Source organism: Loxodonta africana, chromosome X (assembly GCF_030014295.1).
Source record: "Loxodonta africana isolate mLoxAfr1 chromosome X, mLoxAfr1.hap2, whole genome shotgun sequence".
NCBI classification, from domain to species: domain Eukaryota; kingdom Metazoa; phylum Chordata; class Mammalia; order Proboscidea; family Elephantidae; genus Loxodonta; species Loxodonta africana.
The window spans coordinates 64,008,545-64,029,885 of record NC_087369.1 but is presented as its reverse complement, the minus strand read 5'-3'; the positions used below and the strand labels follow the sequence as shown (position 1 = coordinate 64,029,885).

Sequence of the window (21,341 nt, the reverse complement as noted above, 5' to 3'; positions counted from 1 at the left end):
ACTTTATTCTGCTTCTTTATACTGTCTCCTTTGACATTTTGACACTTGAGTTGGGGGATGATTGTACCAAAGCCTACACAATATTTTTTAAAACACTGAAAGAGGATAGGTGTCGTAGTGCCATTAATCAAGCAAAAGGTCTCTGAAAGGGACTGTCACCAAGTAGAATGGCCTTTTAACTTTGTTGTTCTTGCCTGCTGCTCTTGCTCTTGCTAGAGAATTCTGCTCATGCCGGAGTGAGGTAGTAAGTTGTATTGTTGTGGGGTAGGGATTTTAGGCCCCAATTAGAAGATAACTATACAACCTACTACTTTCCCTGGTGTGTGGCATATTCACATTTAGCCTTGGCAGTGTTGCCTCCAGCAGATACAGTTGTAGGTGTTCCTTTGATAATTAGGACTGGAAGAAAAGGGAGGTGGAAGGGGACAGACAATATTTAGGGTGAGGCAAATGCCATTATAAAGTGACTTGTCCTTCATTGATTAGCACATGTAACTGATTATTTTAACTTAAGGCATGAACTGAAACATTTTGCTATTCAACTTTATAATGATTTCATGTATTTAGTAATAGAATAAGAATGTACAGAAGGGAATGGAAAGTGTGCTTTAAGAGTTTTGAGAAAAAATTCTGACCATTTCTTGCTACAAATAGAAGAGGAAATTGGAGAGTCAATAGGCTTTCGGTAGATTTTCTGTGTACCTATAGAGACATTTAGCTTCACCCCATCTATGTGGCCTGAAATCTTCCACTTCCACTGGGTACTGAAAGAATTTAATTCTTAGGATCCATAAAGGGGCAGATCCCCAGTTCTTGGGACAGAACGAACACTGTACCTTAGCCCTCATCCTGGGTATACCAGATTAGCCAAGAGCCATTACTTGGAAAAATTGGTGGTGGGAGGAATCCTGCATCTCTGGCTGGGTTGCGACACTTGTCAATGCACATGTGCTGATTGGGTGGCTCCCCTGGTCCTTGGCTGATTGCCCTCTAATCCCCATTATTGTTCTTTTTGAGAAAGATGGGACTCCTATGCCTGACAGCTACCCAACAACCCCATCTTCAACTGATGCAGCGACATCAGAGTCCAAGGAGACCCTTGTCACTCTGCAACCCTCACAACAGCAACCAATACTTCCACCCCCACCAGCGTTGGGAGAGATTCCTCAAGAGCTGCAGTCCCCAGCTGGACAAGGGGAGAGTTCTACACAGCTACTGATGCCTGTAGAGCCAGAGGAATTGGGTCCTACAAGACCAAGTGGAGAAACAGAAACGACTCAGATGGAGTTATCCCCAGCTCCCACTATAAGTGAGTAGAATTTCAAAGTTTTAGTGAGTGGAACAGGAGGGAAGAATAGATATCTTTGTAGTTTCTTTTTGCTCTCTTTAGAGAAATAGTAAGAGTTCAAGAATTGCAGCTTGTACTTTAGCTTACTTAGGTAAAGCTGAAGCTTACTTTCAGTGTCCTCATGTGATTATACATTTGGCATTGATTATAATACCATTATGTTTATGGAGGTAATTATTCTGTTCCCATTCTATCATATGAGGCTTATTTAAATAATTTAAAAGCAACCCTCCAAAGTAGATGGTGTTAGCTCCATGAATAAAAAAAAAATAAAAAAAAAAATAATTAGCCCAAAGTCACTCAGTAAGTACTTGAGCTGAGATTAAAATCTAGATGTGTCTGACTTTAAAGCTTGATCTCCTTCAACAGTTTCAATAATGGCAAGCATGTAGCCCCACACATAAAGCTCTCACATCTTCCTGGCAGACACCATTTATCCCATGGCAGTATTCCCTACTGATCTGAAGTGGGACCTCAGAGTTCTCGGCACAGTGTTCCAACAGGGCGAATTCAAACCTAGTTGCCATCACTACTCTATGCCATGTTGCCTATGATGTGCTCTGGAGAAACCTTAAGGTGTAGTTTTTTCCCTTCAAGGAACCTAGTTTATTTAGATAACCAGAGCCAATGTGCATGTATAAATGATGTCTATAGGGGCTCTAAAAAGTGACAGAATCCCTTACCTGGGGTACCTAGGGAAGATGTTTTGCAGGCTTGGCCTGGAACACAGTAAGCGTTCAACATCAACAGATGATACAAAGAGCTTGAGCTGAGCCCTAAGAAGCAGATGAGATTTAGGGGAACCAGCAGGCCAGCATGGATGAAAGGGGAAGTGAGAAATGTGATCTGAATCCTCCTAAGGAAACAGCTCTATCGAAGACCTTGTCTGTCATGTTGCTGCTTCTTAATTTTGCCCCCTATTTCAGGCAGAGACCTAACCTCTCCCTACGACTTCCTCCTAGCCTCTCTTTCACCAGAGAGAGCTGAAGATTCTGATGCACTGACAGCTGTCAGCAGTCAACTGGAAGGCTCTCCCATGGACACCAGCAGCCTGGCTTCCTGTACCCTAGAGGAGGCTGTGGGTGACACCTCAGCAGCTGGCAGTTCTGAGCAGCCCACAGCAGCCAGCACCACTCCTGGAGATGCACCGCCAGTTGTGGCAGAAGTGCAAGGCAGGGGTGATGGGTCAGGCGAACCTGCCCAGCCACCTGAGGACAGGTAAGCACTGTGTGTGGGGGCAAGAGGAGGGCAGGGTATGTTGGAGGGTGTTTCAAGCCATATACTTGTTAACTAATAGACATGTTTGTTACACTGGGGAGATTAACCTGACTTCTTTGGGAGAGAGGAGTATTTTGTAAATGGGAAACTAATACAGAGAACAACCTGAAAATGATTTCCCTCAGCTCTCCCCCTGCATCCTCTGAGAGTTCTTCCACCAGAGATTCTGCCGTGGCTATTTCTGGAGCAGATTCCCGAGGAATCCTGGAAGAGCCACTGCCTTCAACAAGCAGCGAAGAAGAAGATCCCCTTGCAGGTGAGTTCCACAAGTGCTCAGGCCATCCTGGGATTGTTAAGACCTCTAGTAGCCTTTGGCCTGGAAATGTCCACCACTCAAATAGTTTTATCCAGAATGGAGACATATATATAGGAGGACTGGCAGTGAGGGGGTGCTTGTATGGCATAAAGGAATGAGCCTAGGCTTTGGAGTCAAACTGATCTTAGCTCAGATCCCCACTCTGCCACTTCCTACTTTTATGACCTATGGCCATTATGTAATTTCTCTGATCTTCATTGATACTGAGGGAGTGATAATATCTACATGGTGGCATCTTTATGAAGGTTAAGTGACAAGTGTACACAAGGAACCTGGCACAAACAGGAGTTATTCTGAGTCTAGGGAAGCTGGTTGGGCCCTGTCTGTGTCCTGTGTCCTTTGCAAGCACTGAGGACATACAAAGCTGATTTCCCTTAAGCAGTGACATTGGTTTCTTTTCTCCAGGCACGTCTTAGGTATCAGTTAGAGGTGTGAGTGACTTCACATCTTGCATCTCTCCTCAGGTATCAGCCTACCTGAAGGCGTGGACCCCTCTTTTCTGGCTGCTCTGCCTGATGACATCCGCCGGGAAGTCCTACAGAACCAGCTGGGCATTCGTCCACCAACCCGGACTGCCCCCTCAACAGCTAACTCAGCTCCTGCAGTGGTAGGGAATCCTGGCGTGACTGAAGTGAGCCCAGAGTTCCTGGCTGCACTGCCTCCAGCCATTCAGGAGGAAGTATGTGAATGGGAAGATGGTGGGGCCAGACTACTTGGAGGTAGGTAATACCCCCATTGACTACTTCTGCTCCGTAGGTGCTGGCACAGCAGAGAGCTGAGCAACAGCGACGGGAATTGGCACAGAGTGCCAGTTCAGACACCCCCATGGACCCTGTAACCTTCATCCAGACTCTGCCTTCAGACCTGCGCCGTAGCGTCCTAGAGGATATGGAGGACAGTGTGTTGGCTGTGATGCCACCTGATATTGCAGCTGAGGCTCAAGCCCTAAGGCGAGAGCAGGAAGCTCGACAGCGGCAGCTCATGCACGAGCGTCTATTTGGGCACAGCAGCACCTCTGCACTCTCTGCCATTCTCCGAAGCCCGGGTACAGGGGGAGGCAAGTGGGAGGGCTCTGGAATGCCCAACTTTGGCCCAAATGAGGCTCTGTTGTTCCCCTTTGTGTTGCCTGGACCCAGATTACCGCCCTCTCCCTAATCTCAAGTTCCTTTTTTTTTTTCCTTCCTTCCAGCTTTCACCAGTCGCCTGAGTGGTAACCGTGGGGTCCAGTACACTCGCCTTGCCGTGCAGAGAGGAGGCACCTTCCAGATGGGGGGTAGCAGCAGCCATAACAGGTACCTTTGTCTTTTTTCACCTTCCCATACTACTTCTCTATAGTCCAACTTCCTTGTAGGTGGAGAAGCTGAAATTCTGAGCAGCTGAGTGACTTCTGTAGGATGTTTCCTTGAACGAGTGGGAGAGCCAGATCTTTGGACTCCCCCTTCAGAAAGCACACCTCTGGATTAGTCTAGCTACTGTAGACCATAATCATAATGTAAGGCAGGGTGGCAACAGGCACTAGCTATGGTTTTAACTAGCAAGAAAGCCACCTGCCTTCCATGCAAATAGGAAAACAATGGACTGTTTGCTTTATGTTATAGCATCTGGGCTGGGAAAGTAAAGTGGAATTAGTTACTAACCAGGCTGAAGCATAGTGGGCACAAAATGCCAAAATGTGAGGGAAGTAATCAGTTCCAGCCTGTAAAGCAGGCGTGGCTCCACTCTGATAGTCTAGAGAAGGCAGAAATAAGTGTTGTCACCTTCACATGTGGTAAAATAACTATACACATACTTTAGACCGCTATCAATTTTCTGATTTTAATACTGTCCTGTAGTTATATAAGATATAACCAAGTGGGGTGAAGGGTACACAGGAATCTCTCTGTATTACTTTTGCAACTTCCGTGAATCTATAATTATTTCAAAATAAAATGGTTTTTAAATTAAAAAGTGTTATCACCTAAATAGAACCAGTCAGGTTTTACCCGTTGATGGTATTTGATACAGACCTGGGCTGGAATCTCTGCTCTCGTCATAGCAACTGTGATATAGGGCAAGTCACTTAACTTATTTGAGTCTCTTGCTCTTGTTCATCATCTCAGAAATAGGTGATTCTTTAATCTTCCCAGCAACCCTGCGAGAAAGATGGTATAGAACTTGTAAAGTGCCTAATACATAGCGAGGGCAGCTGTTTTCACTATTAAAGGAGCTTAGACTGGATCTCTTTCCCTTCTCGAGCCTCCTTGAAGATAATCCATCTCGTTTTCCTCCCCCTACTCCTAGGCCTAATCCCAGAGCTCTAACTGAAGTGTTACCCAGAGACCATGTTCTATTTCCAGGCCTTCTGGCAGTAACGTGGACACACTTCTCCGACTCCGAGGCCGGCTCCTCCTGGACCATGAAGCCCTGTCTTGTCTCTTGGTCCTACTTTTCGTAGATGAGCCAAAGCTCAATACTAGCCGTCTACACCGAGTACTGCGAAATCTCTGCTACCATGCCCAGACCCGCCACTGGGTCATCCGCAGCCTGCTGTCCATCTTGCAGCGCAGCAGTGAGAGTGAGCTATGCATTGAAACACCCAAGCTTACCACAACAGAGGAGAAGGGCAAAAAGTCAAGCAAGAGCTGTGGGTCAAGCAGCCATGAGAACCGGCCCCTGGACCTGCTACACAAGATGGAGTCTAAGAGTTCCAATCAGCTTTCTTGGCTCTCAGTATCCATGGATGCAGCCCTAGGCTGCAGAACTAATATATTCCAGATCCAGCGTTCAGGAGGACGCAAACATACCGAGAAGCATGCAAGCAGTGGCTCCACTGTCCACATCCACCCCCAGGCTGCTCCTGTTGTCTGCAGACATGTCCTGGACACACTTATTCAATTGGCCAAGGTGGGAAGCTTGAAGGAACTTAACTCCTTGAGGGATGGAAGAGGGGTGGCAGCAACAATCAGGGTGAAACCTGAACACTGAGGGAGTTAGTGAGTCTCTGTTCTGGCCTTTCTCTTTGCTGTTGTCTTAAGTGTTGAGCCCTGTATTGTTTCTGGGAAATTGTCCAGTAAATAACTTTGGGGTTTTTTATCTTCACTCTTTATACAATTTTATGCATTATCTAATTCAGTCATCAAAACAACCCTCTGCGGTCTGTATGATACCTGTTTTACAGATGAAGAAACGGATACAGAAAGTTTTAGTGCCTTTGTCATGTGGCTAGTCAGTGATGGAGCTGGACCTAGACCATAGTTCTACCATTTGAGAGCCTGCCTTGTGCCAGGCACCTTGCAAGGCAATGTAGGTATCCTCCCCACTTTATAGGTGCAGAGACAAGGCTCGGAAAAGGTTGCAAGTCAGTCTGTCTCCCTACAAAGCCTTTGTCGATCTCTCTAGACTACTTGGCCATCTCTTGGATAAAACTCCTATATGACATCTCTCTCATGCTACCAAAGCTGTCCAGAGGAGAAGAGAGTCTGGGAACCAGTTGTGTCTCCCTGTCAGGAAGGCTCATTTTATATATAGGCTTCCAGACCAATACTATCCTTCTTTTCCTGCAGGTGTTTCCCAGTCATTTCACACAGCAGCGGACCAAAGAAACAAACTGTGAGAGTGATCGGGAGAGAGGCAGTAAGCAGGCCTGTAGCCCATGCTCTTCACAGTCCACCAGCAGTGGCATTTGCACAGACTTCTGGGACTTACTGGTAAAACTGGACAACATGAATGTCAGCCGGAAAGGCAAAAACTCCGTGAAGTCAGTGCCAGTGAGCGCCGGTGGTGAGGGAGAAACCTCCCCATACAGCCTCGAGGCCTCTCCACTGGGGCAGCTCATGAACATGTTGTCACACCCAGTCATCCGCCGGAGCTCTCTCTTAACTGAGAAACTCCTCAGACTCCTTTCTCTCATCTCAATTGCTCTCCCAGAAAACAAAGTGTCAGAAGCACAGGCTAATTCTGGCAGCAGTGCTTCCTCCACCACTGCTGCCACCTCAACCACAACTACCACCACTACCACTGCCGCCGCCACCACACCCACTCCCCCTGCTACAACCACCCCTGTCACTTCTGCTCCAGCCCTGGTTGCTGCCACAGCTATTTCCACCATTGCCGTAGCTGCTTCGACCACAGTGACTACCCCCACGACTGCTACCACTACTGTTGCAAGTAAGTGTGAATGTTGACGGGAGCTGTCGGTTGTGTTCTCTGACACCCATCTTACCTCCCACCCCAATCCAGATATTCCCTAAATGATAGCAATCAGCTTAATTTGTGTTTGTGAGAGCAGTATCTGTTCATTCTGTCATCAGCCCCAGCGGTTCTCTTTCTCTTTCCCCACTTCTTTTGCTCTCCCCCCACCAGCATTCTTTCACACTCAGATGCTCCTGTGAAGACTAGCAGGCATTCACTGAATGTGGCTTCTCTAGGCTAAGCATAAAAGGAAGGGAGAAAGAAAGTTTCCATCTTCAAGGAACTTCCAACCAATTCTCAGGAAATAGTTGAATAGGCAGGATACAAGTGAATCAGGGTAGAATAGCTAGACCATTCCAGGAAGTACAGGGAAAGGGGAAATCTACAACAGATTAGGAAGAATTACCTGAAGAAGAATTTGAAGAATAGCAGGGGCTGTGGTCGTAGCAAAATAGTTGGGAGGATTGTTTGGAGTTCTTAGTCACCTTAGAAGGTAAACTCATAAGAGCTTTGGCATCCCAAGTCATTTGGGTTGGCATTGGTGGATGGATTTTTTTCCTACTGTTTTCCCATTTTGGAGCACTGGACAGCTTAGTAGTTCCTTGGTTCTGCCACTTAAATCTCTGGCTTGTGAGTTTTACAGAGGCTTACAGTGTTCTGTGTGTTTCCTCAAAGCTTCTACTACTACTAAGGGCAGCAAATCTCCAGCAAAGGTGGGCGATGGGGGCAGCAGCAGTGCAGACTTTAAGATGGTATCCTCTGGCCTAACCGAAAACCAGCTACAGCTCTCTGTGGAGGTAAGGCAGAGCTCTTCTGTCCCTCCAGAGTTGGGGGAGGAAGGGTAGACGGGTGGATAATGTCTTAGTTCTCAAGTTGGGGCTTAGCACTTTTTCCTTTCTTTTCCATAGGTGTTGACATCCCACTCTTGTTCTGAAGAAGGTCTAGAGGATGCAGCCAATGTGTTACTGCAGCTCTCTCGCGGAGACCCTGGGACTCGAGACACTGTTCTCAAGCTGCTACTGAATGGAGCCCGCCATCTGGGTTATACCCTTTGTAAACAGATAGGTAATAGCAGAAGTAAAGCATCCTGTCTTTCTAAAACCTTCCACTTAGGAGTCACCTTTCTGGAAGCATTCCCTGAACCCCCAGGCTGAATCAAACTCCTCTGTGCTACTACAGCACAGCCCCCATGTTCCCCCTTTCAGTACTGCTAACACTGGGTTGTTACCTCTCTGTTTTCTTCTGTTCAGTTGTTTGTTGAGAGCAAGTATGGGCTTCTTTTTCTGCATTCTCAATGCTTGGCACACAGCAGGTGATCAGTGCTTAGTGAAATGAAAAGGGAATTCCTAGGCACAGCAGTGCCTCTTTGGTTCTCCTTTCTGGACAACCATAAGAGCTCCATAATGAGTCTCTTAAGGCAGCTTCACCACCTCAGAGATGTGCCTACACCACATTCAGGCTCAGGAATTAGAGAGTCATAAGAATACCCTCTTCTCTTAGGTAGTTTTGAGGGTGTAAAAATTCTAAGGAAACTTGAGAATCATCTAGTTTCAATCTTTTTCCTTCGTATTTTACCAAGAAAAAAACTAAAACTCAGGCTGATGAAATGATTGGGTCAAGGAGTAGAGCCAGGTTTTCTTTCAACACGGAGAGTGTCTTTACTCTCTCCTAGATCTTGGCTATCTATGCAGTTATCTCCCTTTCAAAAATGTTCCTGGAGCTGGGGTTATATAAAAATTGGTTTGACAATATAACCTAGAATAATTTTTGCTACATGAGAATGATAAGGTTTTTTCCAGGAAAAAAAAAATTGGCATTAGACCTTTGACCTTTCATTGCTGCTACCATATATTTAACATTTTGGGTCAAGCACTGTCCTAGTACCTACTACATGATTATGTTCTAAATCTCACAACAGCCTGGCTCTCTATAATTAAGATGGGTAAAAAGAGGTGAAGAAATTTGTCTGAGATTTACCACAAAACTTCAGTAAGTAGAAGAGACAGGATTTGGACCCCATCTTGTTTTGGTTCCAAAACAGATATTTTCTCCCCTCTGCACTGAGGTGCATTTCGTGTAGATTTAACGAATTCTTAAGGCCAGGAAAATTGGTGGTCCCTGAGTGGTTGATCCATGAGCATACATATTAAGCTGAGCAGAGCAGAATTTCTGCTCACTCTGGGTTCTCTGAAGCTGAGCAAAGAGGGTGGCCTGGACACGTTTCCTAGAAAGGTTTGGCTTTCAGTGCTTCTCTAGAGAGGTCTGTGAACACTTGCTGGCTCCTCTGCCTGCCCCAGGTACTCTTCTGGCTGAGCTACGGGAATACAACCTGGAACAGCAGCGGCGAGCCCAGTGTGAGACCCTGTCTCCTGATGGCCTCCCTGAGGAGCAGCCACAGACCACCAAGCTGAAAGGCAAAATGCAGAGCAGGTGGGTGGTAGCCACCATTTTGGTTGGGGGACTAGAATCTGGGACATCCTAAAAGGTGGCTCTTGCTGATTTCCTGGTTTTTTGTTTTTTTTTTTTTCTTCCTCTGGGTGTATTTTCCTGTCCTACATCATATGTTTGATCTTTTTTTTTTTTTCCTGAGGTTCTTTACCTCTCTGGCTGACATCAGAAATCCCTCCTTTTTCTGGGTATTTATGTTTTGACGCTGTCAGTATACCAAAGCCACCTCTACACTATCCAGGTTTGATATGGCTGAGAATGTGGTAATTGTGGCATCTCAGAAGCGTCCCCTGGGTGGCCGAGAGCTCCAACTGCCTTCTATGTCCATGTTGACATCCAAGACATCTACCCAGAAGTTCTTCTTGAGGGTACTGCAGGTCATCATTCAGCTCCGGGACGACACACGCCGAGCTAACAAGAAAGCCAAGCAGACAGGCAGGCTAGGTATGGAACTAGAGTGTCCAGTTGAGGGGCAGGGGAGGTGGCTGAGAACCAAGAGCCCCAGGACTGACTTACTGTCATGTCTCCTTCCTGTTTAATCTTTCCAAAAGGAAAACAATGATCCTTTCTTAAAATATTGATGACTGTATTCTGTATCTCATGCAAGCCATCTGCATAAGAAATTCATTAGGGCAAGTGGGAATTAAGGGAAAGCTGAAATCTGGCAGCGGAGTTGGGGACAGGCCTTTTGCTGAACAAGACTTAACTCACTGGTCATAATGCCTCTCTGCTTTCTTGATCACTCTTGACTAAAAACACTGCAGCCATGTTGCTTCAGCCTTGGCCTTGCCAAATCATTTTCCCTACCTCTTCCTTCCTGTGCCACAGAATTATCTTACGTGTCCCCTGCCGTTATTCATAACATTAGATCTTAGAGCCTAATGATGAGCACTCTGAAGCTGCTTGAACTAGAGCTCAAAGACCTCAGCAAGGTGTCCTGTGGTGGCCCAAGGGATGGTAGGAGAGAATATTGGGCATTCCATCGTCCTACATTTTACATCTTGCCTTTTTTCTTTCTCCCAGGTTCATCCGGTCTAGGCTCAGCTAGCAGCATCCAGGCAGCTGTTCGGCAGCTGGAGGCTGAGGCTGATGCCATTATACAAATGGTACGTGAGGGTCAAAGGGCGCGGAGACAGCAACAAGCAGCAACGGTTAGCATGATGCCTGTGGCCCCTCATTCATTTGTCTCTCCCCTCCTACCCCACCACGTCATCAGTGGGGTTTCACTGCCCTTACCTTGTATGCTTTTGCATTAAGTTTAGTATATGAATGCTTCTGGACAAGAGAGTTTCTTTCTGTTGGTGTTTTGTTTTTGTTTTTTACTGTTAGCCGGTTTGGTTTGGTTTAAAGCTTGGCTGTCATAACCCACCCTAGCTATCCAGTCAACAGTGGCGCTTTTGCAAACTGCCTAATGCTAAGTGTCTGGGATCTAAGGGGATGTGCGTTGAAGATTTTTCAGTCTCATAGAACAATGCAGGTACATCAGAGACATCTCAGCGACCCTGCCCTTGAAAGTGTCCAAGCTTGGTACACGACCCTCACAGCCATTTCTGTCTATGGCTGGTTCCTCCACTTTGGCCTCTGCCTCTGTTCTCCGTAATCCCTTGGCACCTAGGCACTCAGGCACTTTTAGGAGGAAACCTTTAGATACTTATGTAACCAGCTTAGTGTTGGGATCCCAGCATGGAGCGTCTACAATAAAAAGCTGGGGTATCATGTATGTGTACTGTAGTACTATCTTACTGTCTTCCCATCCTTGCCACATGAAAGTTAGGGTCCCAAGATCCAAGAAATAAAGATGATACCTGAGGCCTGGTTTTTCTTTGTGGACAATTACTATTACACAGTGTGGTTTCATTCGGCATGCTAGGAATAACCTGGAATTTGGGCGCAGTGACTCTAGGGGGTAAAAAAAAAAAAATAGCTTTTATTCTGGAATATGAATTTTATTTTTCTTTCCAGTTTCTTTCCCATCACCTGATGAGACAGAAATTGGCTTTTTTTAAATAATCCCACCCATCAACAGTTGCACTAACTCCCCTTTTATTTCCCCTTTTGTGAACAAACAGAAACAAAGAGCAAACCTTCTGCTCATCTGAGTTATATGTATGTAACCTGTCCTCAGAAGAGGACTTGAAGCCTGTAGCCCAGGAGGCTGATGTCTGCCTGGACACAGGTCTGGTATAGAGGGTAGACAGTGCAGGGATCCAGGGAGCTCTTTAAAAAGGCTTGTAAATTCAAGAGTGGAGGACAGCCATGGAAATGGGGAAGCCTTTCTTTCATCCTGGAGAGCTACAGAGTTTCATGACCAGATAGGAGAAGCTTCTTTCCAAGCCAGTGACGTGTGAGAAGTAGGAAGGCCAAACACTAGCCTGTCCCTGAGGAAAGCAGAGTTGTAGCCTTTGTGTAACTTTGTCTTCCTTTTATCCAGTCGGAGTCTAGCCAGTCAGAGGCATCTGTTCGGAGGGAGGAGTCACCCATGGATGTGGACCAGCCATCTCCTAGTGCTCAAGATACTCAATCCATTGGTCAGTACTCCCTGTTTACAGCCTAGCTAAAGGGCGAACCAGTCTTTGTGGAATGTCTCCCAGATCCCTTGCTCTTAATATACGTACGCTGAGTGTTTTCCAGTTTGTTCCAGTGAACACCAGTTTCTATAAATGGTTGTTTACCAGCCAACTTAGAAGAAAGGCCTGGTGATCTACCTCCAAAAGATCACAGCTTTTGAAAACCCTATGAAGCGCAGTTCTACTCTGAAACACATGGGGTCTCCATGAGTCAGAGCCAACTCAATGACAGCTGATTTGGTTTGGTTTGGTTTGGTTTTGGTAACAACTAAGATCACTAACCACCACGACTTCATCCTTGTTGGAGATTTGTAGCACATGTCGCACTTCCTGTAGAAAAGAAGCTATGATATGATATGGTATGATATGATACGCTATGAAATGGAGACAACATGCATTTGAGTCTTGGCTCCCCTATTTACTAGCTCTGGCACCTGAGGCAAACCTCCTTTTGCTTTAGTTTCCTTATTTGAAACAGGGATGTTCATAGTTAGCATTAACAAGTTAATACATGTATAGCACTTAGGAGCAGTACCTGGCAAACAGTGAGTGTTACCTGTTACTAGCAACATTTCTCAAAGTTGATTGCATACAAAATAGTTTTTGGCACCCTTTTAATACAATGTATTAAATACCTTTTAATACAGCACAGCCATTTTTGAAATGCTATATTTTACTCAGTATTTATCAGACTTTGGGAGAGACCAAAGGTTATCCCCTATGTTCTTTTGCCCAAGGTCACATGGCCTGCAAGTGCCAGAGCCAGTATTCAAACCTAGGGTTGTCAGAGCTTTGACAAATAGTCAGAATTTGGGTAGATGTTAAAGAGCAAAGATCAGAAGTAAGCCTGGGCAGGTGTAGAGAGGGAGAGGGATGAAGGGGTTGGTAAGAAAGCATTTGGTTCTTCAACCCAGAAGATAAGGTTGAGTCTTGCTACTGGCTACTGACCAGAATTTAGAATAAGCCCCTGATGGTTACTGAGAAAGGTGCAAGCCATGGAGGTCCATCCGTTGCACCATAGGACAAGATGACTAATTCAAAAGACACCAGACTGAGAGGCAGAAAGATCTAGGTTTATATCCTATCCCTGTCCTTGGCAAAAAAAAAAAATAGGGAGAAGGTAGCCTGCTTCTGAGGGCAGCTGTCAAGATTCAACGAGGTTGACATCCTGTCACATACCTGGTAAACTGGAAGATAACCATCCAAAGTTTCACCATTGTTGCATTGCCCTGAGGGTAGTCCACAGGTTCTCTGGGAGCTGATGAGGCAGAACTTTATATTTGGCTCTTGAGCACTTGAAATGTTGCTAGTGCAACTGAAGAACTGAATTTTTAATTTGGTTTTTGTTTTTTAATTTAAATGTCATCCGGCATTGGACTACATTTTGCTTTTCAGATGTTGCTCAGTGAGTGTTACTCTATGGCCAGTGGACCACTTGATCTGTCTAGTGGTCTTGTGCATTTGTCCTCTGATCTGAGAAGAATCTAAGTGGAGGAGAAATCTCTAAGACTTTTCTGGTTCTGTCTTCTGTATGCACTATAGGCTCTGATGGAACCCCACAGGGAGAAAAGGAGAAGGAGGAGAGACCACCAGAGTTACCCCTGCTCAGTGAGCAGCTGAGCCTAGATGAGCTGTGGGATATGCTGGGGGAGTGTTTAAAGGAACTGGAGGAATCCCATGACCAGCATGCAGTGCTAGGTGAGTTGTGGTCTGAGAGCCTAGGAGGTTTCAACCCAGTGGTCTGCTCTGGGGCCCTTTCTGCCAGCAATGAGAATATACCAATTAGAGAGAGAGAGAGTGTGTGTGTGTGTGAGTGTGTGTGTAAAATAAAAATTCAAGAGAGAATTTTTTTTCCTGAATTTAGTGTCAGAAAAAAGATTTGCCTCGTTTTTTAATAGACTTTAATTTTTTAGAGCAGTTTTAGGTTTATAGAAAAATTGTGCAGAAAGTACAGAGTTCCCATATACTCACTCTTCCCCTTGTACATTTTCTCCTGTTTTTAACATCTTGCAAATATTTGGTACATTTGTAACAACTGATCAACCAATATTGAAACATTATTTTTGACTAAAGTCCATAGTTTACATTAGAGTTTACTCTCTGTGTTCTATAGTCCTGTGGGTTTTTTGGAGTTTTTTTTATAATTTCTTTTGTTGTTAAGAATATGTTGTCTTCTCTTTTAGTAACTGGCTTCTTTTTTTTTTAGATAAGGGGAATCTTTATATAACTGGTTGCCTATCCCATTTTCCTTTAGCTGCAAGGAAGCTCCAACTTTCTCTGTGGTTTTAATTTACTATTTCTCCTGCCAGTTTTCATTATTTCCACATCCTTTATGTATTTTTGTAATTTGTTGATGAAAGAGGAGCGGTTTGTATGTTGAGGTTTGTAAAATAAAATAAGTCACTTCCCTGTCATTCCTACTCCTAGTGCTACAGCCTGCCGTTGAGGCCTTCTTTCTGGTCCATGCTACAGAGCGGGAGAGCAAGCCTCCTGTCCGAGACACCCGTGAGAGCCAGCTGGCACACATCAAGGACGAGCCTCCTCCACTCTCTCCTGCCCCGTTAACCCCAGCCACTCCTTCCTCCCTTGACCCATTCTTCTCCCGGGAGCCATCATCTATGCATATCTCCTCAAGTCTGCCCCCTGACACACAGAAATTCCTTCGCTTTGCAGGTAAAGGGAACTCAAAATACAGAAGGCTTCATTTGTACAGGGTTGTTTCGTATGGTTTATCCTTAGCTGATTCAGCAGTGGGGTGGGGAGGGTAGAAAGTGAGGCTAGTGGGGTCAGTAGGGGCCAGGTCTGGAAGCCCTTGTGTGCTACTTTAAGGGGCTTGAGCTTTGTTTTGAGGTAATGACAAACCAGGAAGGGGTAGAAATTATTAGATTTGTGTTCACACCTCAAGACTGGTCCCTGGCTTTGACTAGTTCCTTTTCAGGCCCCTGAAACAAGAAAGAAGAGAGAGTTGCTGGGTGGTTGGCTGGCTGTCTAGAGCCTTCTGGGACCCATAAGTGTGCTCATTCCTGCTGTCATTTGTCCCCTCAGAGACTCATCGCACTGTGTTAAATCAGATCCTACGGCAGTCCACCACCCACCTTGCTGATGGGCCTTTTGCTGTCCTGGTAGACTACATTCGTGTCCTTGATTTTGATGTCAAACGCAAGTATGTGCCCTGGATGTTGTGGGGCAAGGGAAGCAGGGATCCCAAGGTTGGTGGGGGCAGAGGACAGGAACTCCCCAGAAAGGAGCCACATTTGCTCATGGGGCAGTGTTTTCAAGGAAAGAAATTACCCTTGGTGGTGTTACTTAAGAATGGGAAGAGACTCAGCTGTGCCACTGACCGTCAGACTACCTAGATACGCCCGGACCTTCTCTGCCCCATTTTCTATTCTTCACCAGGGAGATGAGAACATTTGTTTAACCACATCATTTCTAAAGTCCAGTTCCATCCTTTGGGGTAATGAAGGGAGTGCAGATGGCCATAGTACACTTAGAGAGGGGCTCTGGGGGGACCTTAATAACACTCCTGTCACCCCAACTCCTCTTCTTCCTGTACTTGCATGCTTGTTGCAGAAATCACATGCCGCAAACTTCATGGGCCCTTATTCAGTGGAGATGGGAAAAAATGAGTTGGCAGTGAATGACCTAACTCTCCCAACTCCTGGGCATTTCCCAAAGAGGGTGGGGAAGCAGGGATCAAAGTGTTTGGAGGATGGAAGGCAAACGGAAGTTTGCTCTGCCACCCCCAATCCTATTTTCTTTCCTTTCCTACCTCCCAAGATATTTCCGCCAAGAGCTGGAGCGTTTGGATGAGGGGCTCCGGAAAGAAGATATGGCTGTGCATGTCCGTCGTGACCATGTGTTTGAAGATTCCTATCGTGAGCTGCACCGCAAATCCCCTGAAGAAATGAAGAATCGATTGTAAGGGCCTGGAGCAGAAAACAGACAGGATGGGGCATGGGGGGCCCTTCCTGCCGGGTAGAAATGGCTTACTCAGGTCTCAGATGTGCCAGAGAACTTAGGGAGGTGCTATCTTCTCCAACAGGAATTTCCAGTAGGAGTATGGCTTAGAGACTCCCACTGAGCAGTCTCCCACCCTTCTCCCGATCTTCTAAGACTTATGTGTTGGCCGGCCCTTTGGCTGAGCTACCCAAAAGTTCTCAGACCAACAGGAGAGTCGTCATTGTTTAAAAAGGCACATCTGATGGCTTCACAGTGAACACTTTCTCCCTTTGTCACCTGGAGGGCTGCTGAGCAAATGGTACCTTGGGTTGGGGGAGACCATGCTTCCGTGAATGCCTCCCACCAAATTGGTGATTGCTCATTGGTAATTCTGAAGGCACCTAGAGGAGATTGGTAGTTTGCAATACCAAATGTCATGGGAGCTGATGAGATGATAGAGCTATTGAAGTAGCTTGATGTTCCTGAACTTGAGGACTTGATGATTCTCTGCCCCCACCCCGTGGTATGGGCTCACCATCCATCTAATCACACAGGAAGTCAGAGTCTTTCTAGACAGACTATGCCATGTGCTCCACCACCACCACCCCACCAAATACCTTATAGGAATTGGACTTTGGGCTCAGCTTTCTTTACCACCACCTGACTCCTCCTCTTCTCCCTGCTTGCCCTACATCAGGCCTCATTTAGGCATCTTATACCTTTACTGATACTTAAGGACATTTCTTCTGTCAGTGGTGCTTTTTTTTCCCATCCCAGACCCCCACGCCTTCTCTGGGCTCTCATAGCACTCTTTGTTCACCTCTGTCATCTGACACTGCACTCCTGAAAGACTGCTTCACACTCACTTGCTCACTCATTCAAGTAATGCTGAGTAAATTAATGGATTTGTCCTGGGGCTTTCTTCACAGCTCTCTTCTGTTTCTGCTCTCTTCTGCAGGTATATAGTGTTCGAAGGAGAAGAAGGGCAAGATGCTGGAGGGCTCTTGCGGGAGTGGTACATGATCATCTCTCGAGAGATGTTTAACCCTATGTATGCCTTGTTCCGTACCTCACCCGGAGATCGGGTCACCTACACCATCAATCCATCTTCCCACTGCAACCCCAACCACCTCAGCTACTTCAAGTTTGTTGGGCGCATCGTGGCCAAAGCTGTGTATGACAACCGCCTCCTGGAGTGCTACTTTACTCGGTCCTTCTACAAACACATCCTGGGCAAGTCTGTCAGGTAAGGATGTGGCACAGTCCTGGGACTGTCCTCAACCCTGGAGACCCAGTCTTTCTTGTGTCACATCCCTGTGCTGCCCCACCTCCCCAACCTCCCACCCTTTGACCCTTGTGGGGTTTTTTTAGATACACAGATATGGAGAGTGAGGATTACCACTTCTACCAGGGCCTGGTTTATCTGCTGGAAAACGATGTCTCGACCCTAGGCTACGACCTCACTTTCAGCACTGAGGTAGGTCAGAAAATTCTGGCAACAGCACATCCCAGCCAGTCTGAGAGACCCCTTCCCAACTCACCTTAGAATTGGCATTGGATAACCCATTGTAATTCTAAGTAAGCGTCTTGAATTCTTAAAGTCTTGTGTCCCATTCCCTATCAAGTGGAGGGCAATGGGTATTTGTATAAGACATCACAAACAGAAAAGCCAGAATTTATAAAATAATCCAAGTTGTTTCCTAGTTTCCCTATTATTAAAAAAACCTCTCCATTGCATAATTCTTCATTGCAGAAGGCAGTTCTCTGTAGAAAAATTATACAAATAGGTATAAGTGAAAAACATTATTTTAAAGGTTACTCTTCCCCCAGATTGTTTTCCATAAAAATTGTGTATACATGTGCTCTTTGCCCTTTTACCTTTGACAGTTTCCCTACTTTCCACCTTAGAGCCGAAAAGTTGTTGTTAGGTCCCATCGCGTTGGTTCTGGCTTATAGCAACCCTATATACAGCAGAAGGAAACACTGCCTGGTCCTGCGCCACCCTCACAATCATTGTTATGCTTAAGCCCATTGTTGCAGCCACTGTGTCAATCTATCTCATTTGGGGTCTTGCTCTTTCTCGTTGACCCTCTACTTTACCAAGCATGATGTCCTTCTCCAGGGACTGCTCCCTCCTCACAACATGTCCAAAGCATGTGAGACATAGTCTCACCATCCTTGCGTCTAAGGAGCATTCTGGTTGTACTTCCCCGCGCCCCCCCCCAAAAAAAAACAAATCCACTGCCGTCAAGTCGATTCTGACTCATAGCGACCCTATAGGACAGAGTAGAACTGCCCTGTATGGTTTTCCAAGGAGCGCCTGGTGAATTTGAACTGCCAGCCTTTTGGTTAGCAGCCATAGCCACCAGGGTTTCCAAAGAGTAATTTATCTCATTTCTACTCTTAGCCTTTCCTTATTAGGGGAGCTGTAAGCTAATGAGAAAAGTCACTGTTTCTTAGGGATTTGCCTCGCCTCTCTGCCTAGGACATAGCAAGACGTTTAGAGTGTGTTTCCAGGTTATCTATGTTAGTCCTGTCCTAGGCCAAGCATGGTATATATGATTGGTGTTTGGGGGTATTCTAGGTCCAAGAGTTTGGAGTCTGTGAAGTTCGTGACCTCAAACCCAATGGGGCCAATATCTTGGTAACTGAAGAGAATAAGAAGGAATATGTACACCTGGTGTGCCAGATGAGAATGACAGGTAAGGGAAATGTCACTTAGGCCCTTCATTGCTTAATATGGGAAGAGGTCAGGCCTCACTTGTTTCACAAATTTTTTTTGTTCTCTTCCCCTATGGCACAGTCACAAATGGCCTTGGACAAAAGGAATCCAAAAACCTGACCAAAAAGATTTGACTTCATCTACTCAAATAAAGGGGCCTTGAAACAGGGTGGTGGGTGAGAGGCAGGCAGATCAGTCAGTATCCTAGTAGCATCAAGAGCCAGATTGGGAAATCTCTGACTTCTAACAGTTGTGTGAGTTCAGAAGCCATGTGGCTCTTTGGTTCTCTCCCCAGGAGCCATCCGTAAACAGCTGGCGGCTTTCTTAGAAGGCTTCTATGAGATCATTCCAAAGCGCCTCATTTCCATCTTCACTGAGCAGGAGTTAGAGCTGCTCATATCAGGACTGCCTACAATTGACATTGATGATCTGAAATCTAACACTGAATACCATAAGTACCAGTCCAACTCTATTCAGGTGAGCTGCTGCTGGCATCCCTCCCTGTATGGTCTTCTTACCCTAAGCAGTGCTAATTTGTATGACCCCAAATAAATCAGTACTCTTAGGGCAAAAAGGTTGTGGATGACGTACATACCTCTTCATTCTTCTGGAGCATATTTTCAGGTGGTGTTCTTCCCCATCTTATGAATGAAGTAACTGAAGCCCATACCTTGGAAGGGACTTGCCTAAGAATCCAAGTCCAGTCCTATTTCCCAAATTCTATCCCCCTTCTTCTAGGAGCTGTCTACCTAACACTGGCTTCTTGTGTCCCTTCCTGCAGATCCAGTGGTTCTGGAGAGCATTGCGCTCTTTTGACCAAGCTGACCGTGCCAAGTTTCTCCAGTTTGTCACGGGCACTTCTAAGGTGCCCCTGCAAGGCTTTGCTGCCCTTGAAGGCATGAATGGCATTCAGAAGTTCCAGATCCATCGAGATGACAGGTCCACAGATCGCCTGCCTTCAGCTCACACGTGGTAAGAGGAAGGGGTGGTTCTCCTTTTCAGCATTGAGAATTAGCTTGTGTATTTGACCCAAGGTTGGAAACACAAATCTGGCCCGTAGCTGAATCTTGGGTAGCTCACCAATTTGGTATTTTTGTGGAGAAGGTGGAGTCCCTGGGTGGTACAGTTAACACACTCAGCTACTAACTGAAAGGTTAGAGGTTCAAGTCCACCAAGAGGCACCTCAGAAGAAAGGCCTAGCAATCTGCTTCCAAAAAACTAGCCATTGAAAACCCTGTGGAGGACACAGTTCTACTCTGACACACATGGGGTCACCATGAGTCAATTGACTTGATGACAGCTGGTTATGAGCCCCTGGGTGGTGCAAACAATTAGCATGCTCAGCTGCTAACCAAAAGATTAGAGATTCGAGTCCACCCAGAAGAAAAGCCTGGTGATCTACTTCTGAAAAGTCAGCCATTGAAGACCCAATGGAACACAGTTCTCTTCTGACAACATGTGGTTGCCATGAGTCAGAATTAACACCGCAGCAAATGGTTTTTTATGGAGAAGATGATACTTGAGACTGGGAAGATAGGCTAGATACACAGTGGAGGCTGCGGAGACATTGCAAGTGAGTAACAGCACAAGAGAGCACAGAAATTAAAGCGTTCCACATAGCCAAAACAAGGAGAGGTTGCAGGGAACGGAAAGCTAAAGAACTTGGCAGAGGTCATACCACCAGTGACCCTGAATACCTTCTGACAGCTTGCACTTTAGCCTGTGGGTGAGAAGCAGCCATGGTGTTAAGGAGCAGTTGTATTGTAGAGAAGTGACTGATGGCCAGTATTGGGGCCAGATTAGAGGAGGGCATACTGGGCTAGGACAGGATTGGGAGTCAGCCAAAAGTGAGGAGTAGGTTCCCTCAGGGAGGAGAGGTCACTGGGCATCATGGGAACACAGGGATTTGATTACTATCTCTTGTCATAATCTGATCTTTTTTCCCATAGTTTTAATCAGCTGGACCTGCCTGCGTATGAGAGCTTTGAGAAGCTCCGCCACATGCTACTGTTGGCCATCCAGGAATGCTCTGAAGGCTTTGGGCTTGCCTAGTAAGGCCCCACCCACCTCTGGGGTTTTTCTACCATTGTTGGACCTAGGGAGGGGAAAAATAAAAACAAAAAAGAAACAGAAAGAAAATGTCAGAAACCAATAAATGAAATCCACCAACTCACTATGTGTGTCCCGGCTGCCCCATCTTCCCTATCACATACCTGTTCCCCTCTCCTGCTCATTCTCTCTCCCTCTCTCCCCTTCCTTCACTTCCTCTGACCTTGCCATGCCGTCCATGATCTCTACCCCATGTGTTAAAAAAAAGGCAATAGCCTTTTCAGGGACCTATTTGTCCCAACTGTTCAAACAGTGTGCTCCTCAGATTCTGTGTTCAGAAGGATTTGCTGCATTGAGACTTGAAACCTTTGGATAGGGGAAAAATTATATATATATATATTTTTTTGTTCTGTTTGCATTTCTTAATTTGTGCTTGGAATGTGTTGATGTGCACAGCTAATGATTCAATGCGAGACAAGATTGGCGTCTGTGTTGTGGAGG

The 21,341-nt window shown here is 46.0% G+C and overlaps 1 protein-coding gene across 23 annotated transcripts in view; it reads left to right on the top strand.

The window, feature by feature from the left end:
• HUWE1 (HECT, UBA and WWE domain containing E3 ubiquitin protein ligase 1) overlaps positions 1-20,964 on the top strand; it is a 216,804-nt gene extending 195,840 nt beyond the window's left edge. For 20 of the 23 annotated variants that reach the window (XM_064278338.1, XM_064278345.1, XM_064278346.1 and 17 more), the window contains 24 exons: positions 1,022-1,309; positions 2,275-2,566; positions 2,752-2,882; positions 3,407-3,621; positions 3,699-3,987; positions 4,132-4,234; positions 5,279-5,825; positions 6,485-7,088; positions 7,788-7,909; positions 8,021-8,177; positions 9,410-9,542; positions 9,802-10,004; positions 10,584-10,711; positions 11,992-12,088; positions 13,670-13,825; positions 14,555-14,800; positions 15,173-15,290; positions 15,908-16,048; positions 17,028-17,315; positions 17,441-17,546; positions 18,654-18,771; positions 19,087-19,268; positions 19,573-19,763; positions 20,741-20,964. In XM_064278338.1, coding sequence (XP_064134408.1) covers positions 1,022-1,309; positions 2,275-2,566; positions 2,752-2,882; positions 3,407-3,621; positions 3,699-3,987; positions 4,132-4,234; positions 5,279-5,825; positions 6,485-7,088; positions 7,788-7,909; positions 8,021-8,177; positions 9,410-9,542; positions 9,802-10,004; positions 10,584-10,711; positions 11,992-12,088; positions 13,670-13,825; positions 14,555-14,800; positions 15,173-15,290; positions 15,908-16,048; positions 17,028-17,315; positions 17,441-17,546; positions 18,654-18,771; positions 19,087-19,268; positions 19,573-19,763; positions 20,741-20,843 — 4,958 coding nt within the window. In that variant the 3' untranslated portion in view covers positions 20,844-20,964. The remainder of the gene's footprint in view (positions 1-1,021; positions 1,310-2,274; positions 2,567-2,751; positions 2,883-3,406; positions 3,622-3,698; positions 3,988-4,131; positions 4,235-5,278; positions 5,826-6,484; positions 7,089-7,787; positions 7,910-8,020; positions 8,178-9,409; positions 9,543-9,801; positions 10,005-10,583; positions 10,712-11,991; positions 12,089-13,669; positions 13,826-14,554; positions 14,801-15,172; positions 15,291-15,907; positions 16,049-17,027; positions 17,316-17,440; positions 17,547-18,653; positions 18,772-19,086; positions 19,269-19,572; positions 19,764-20,740) is intronic. The other 3 variants (XM_064278333.1, XM_064278351.1, XM_064278334.1) reach the window with 2 other exon arrangements.
• The last annotated feature ends 377 nt before the right edge of the window (positions 20,965-21,341 follow it).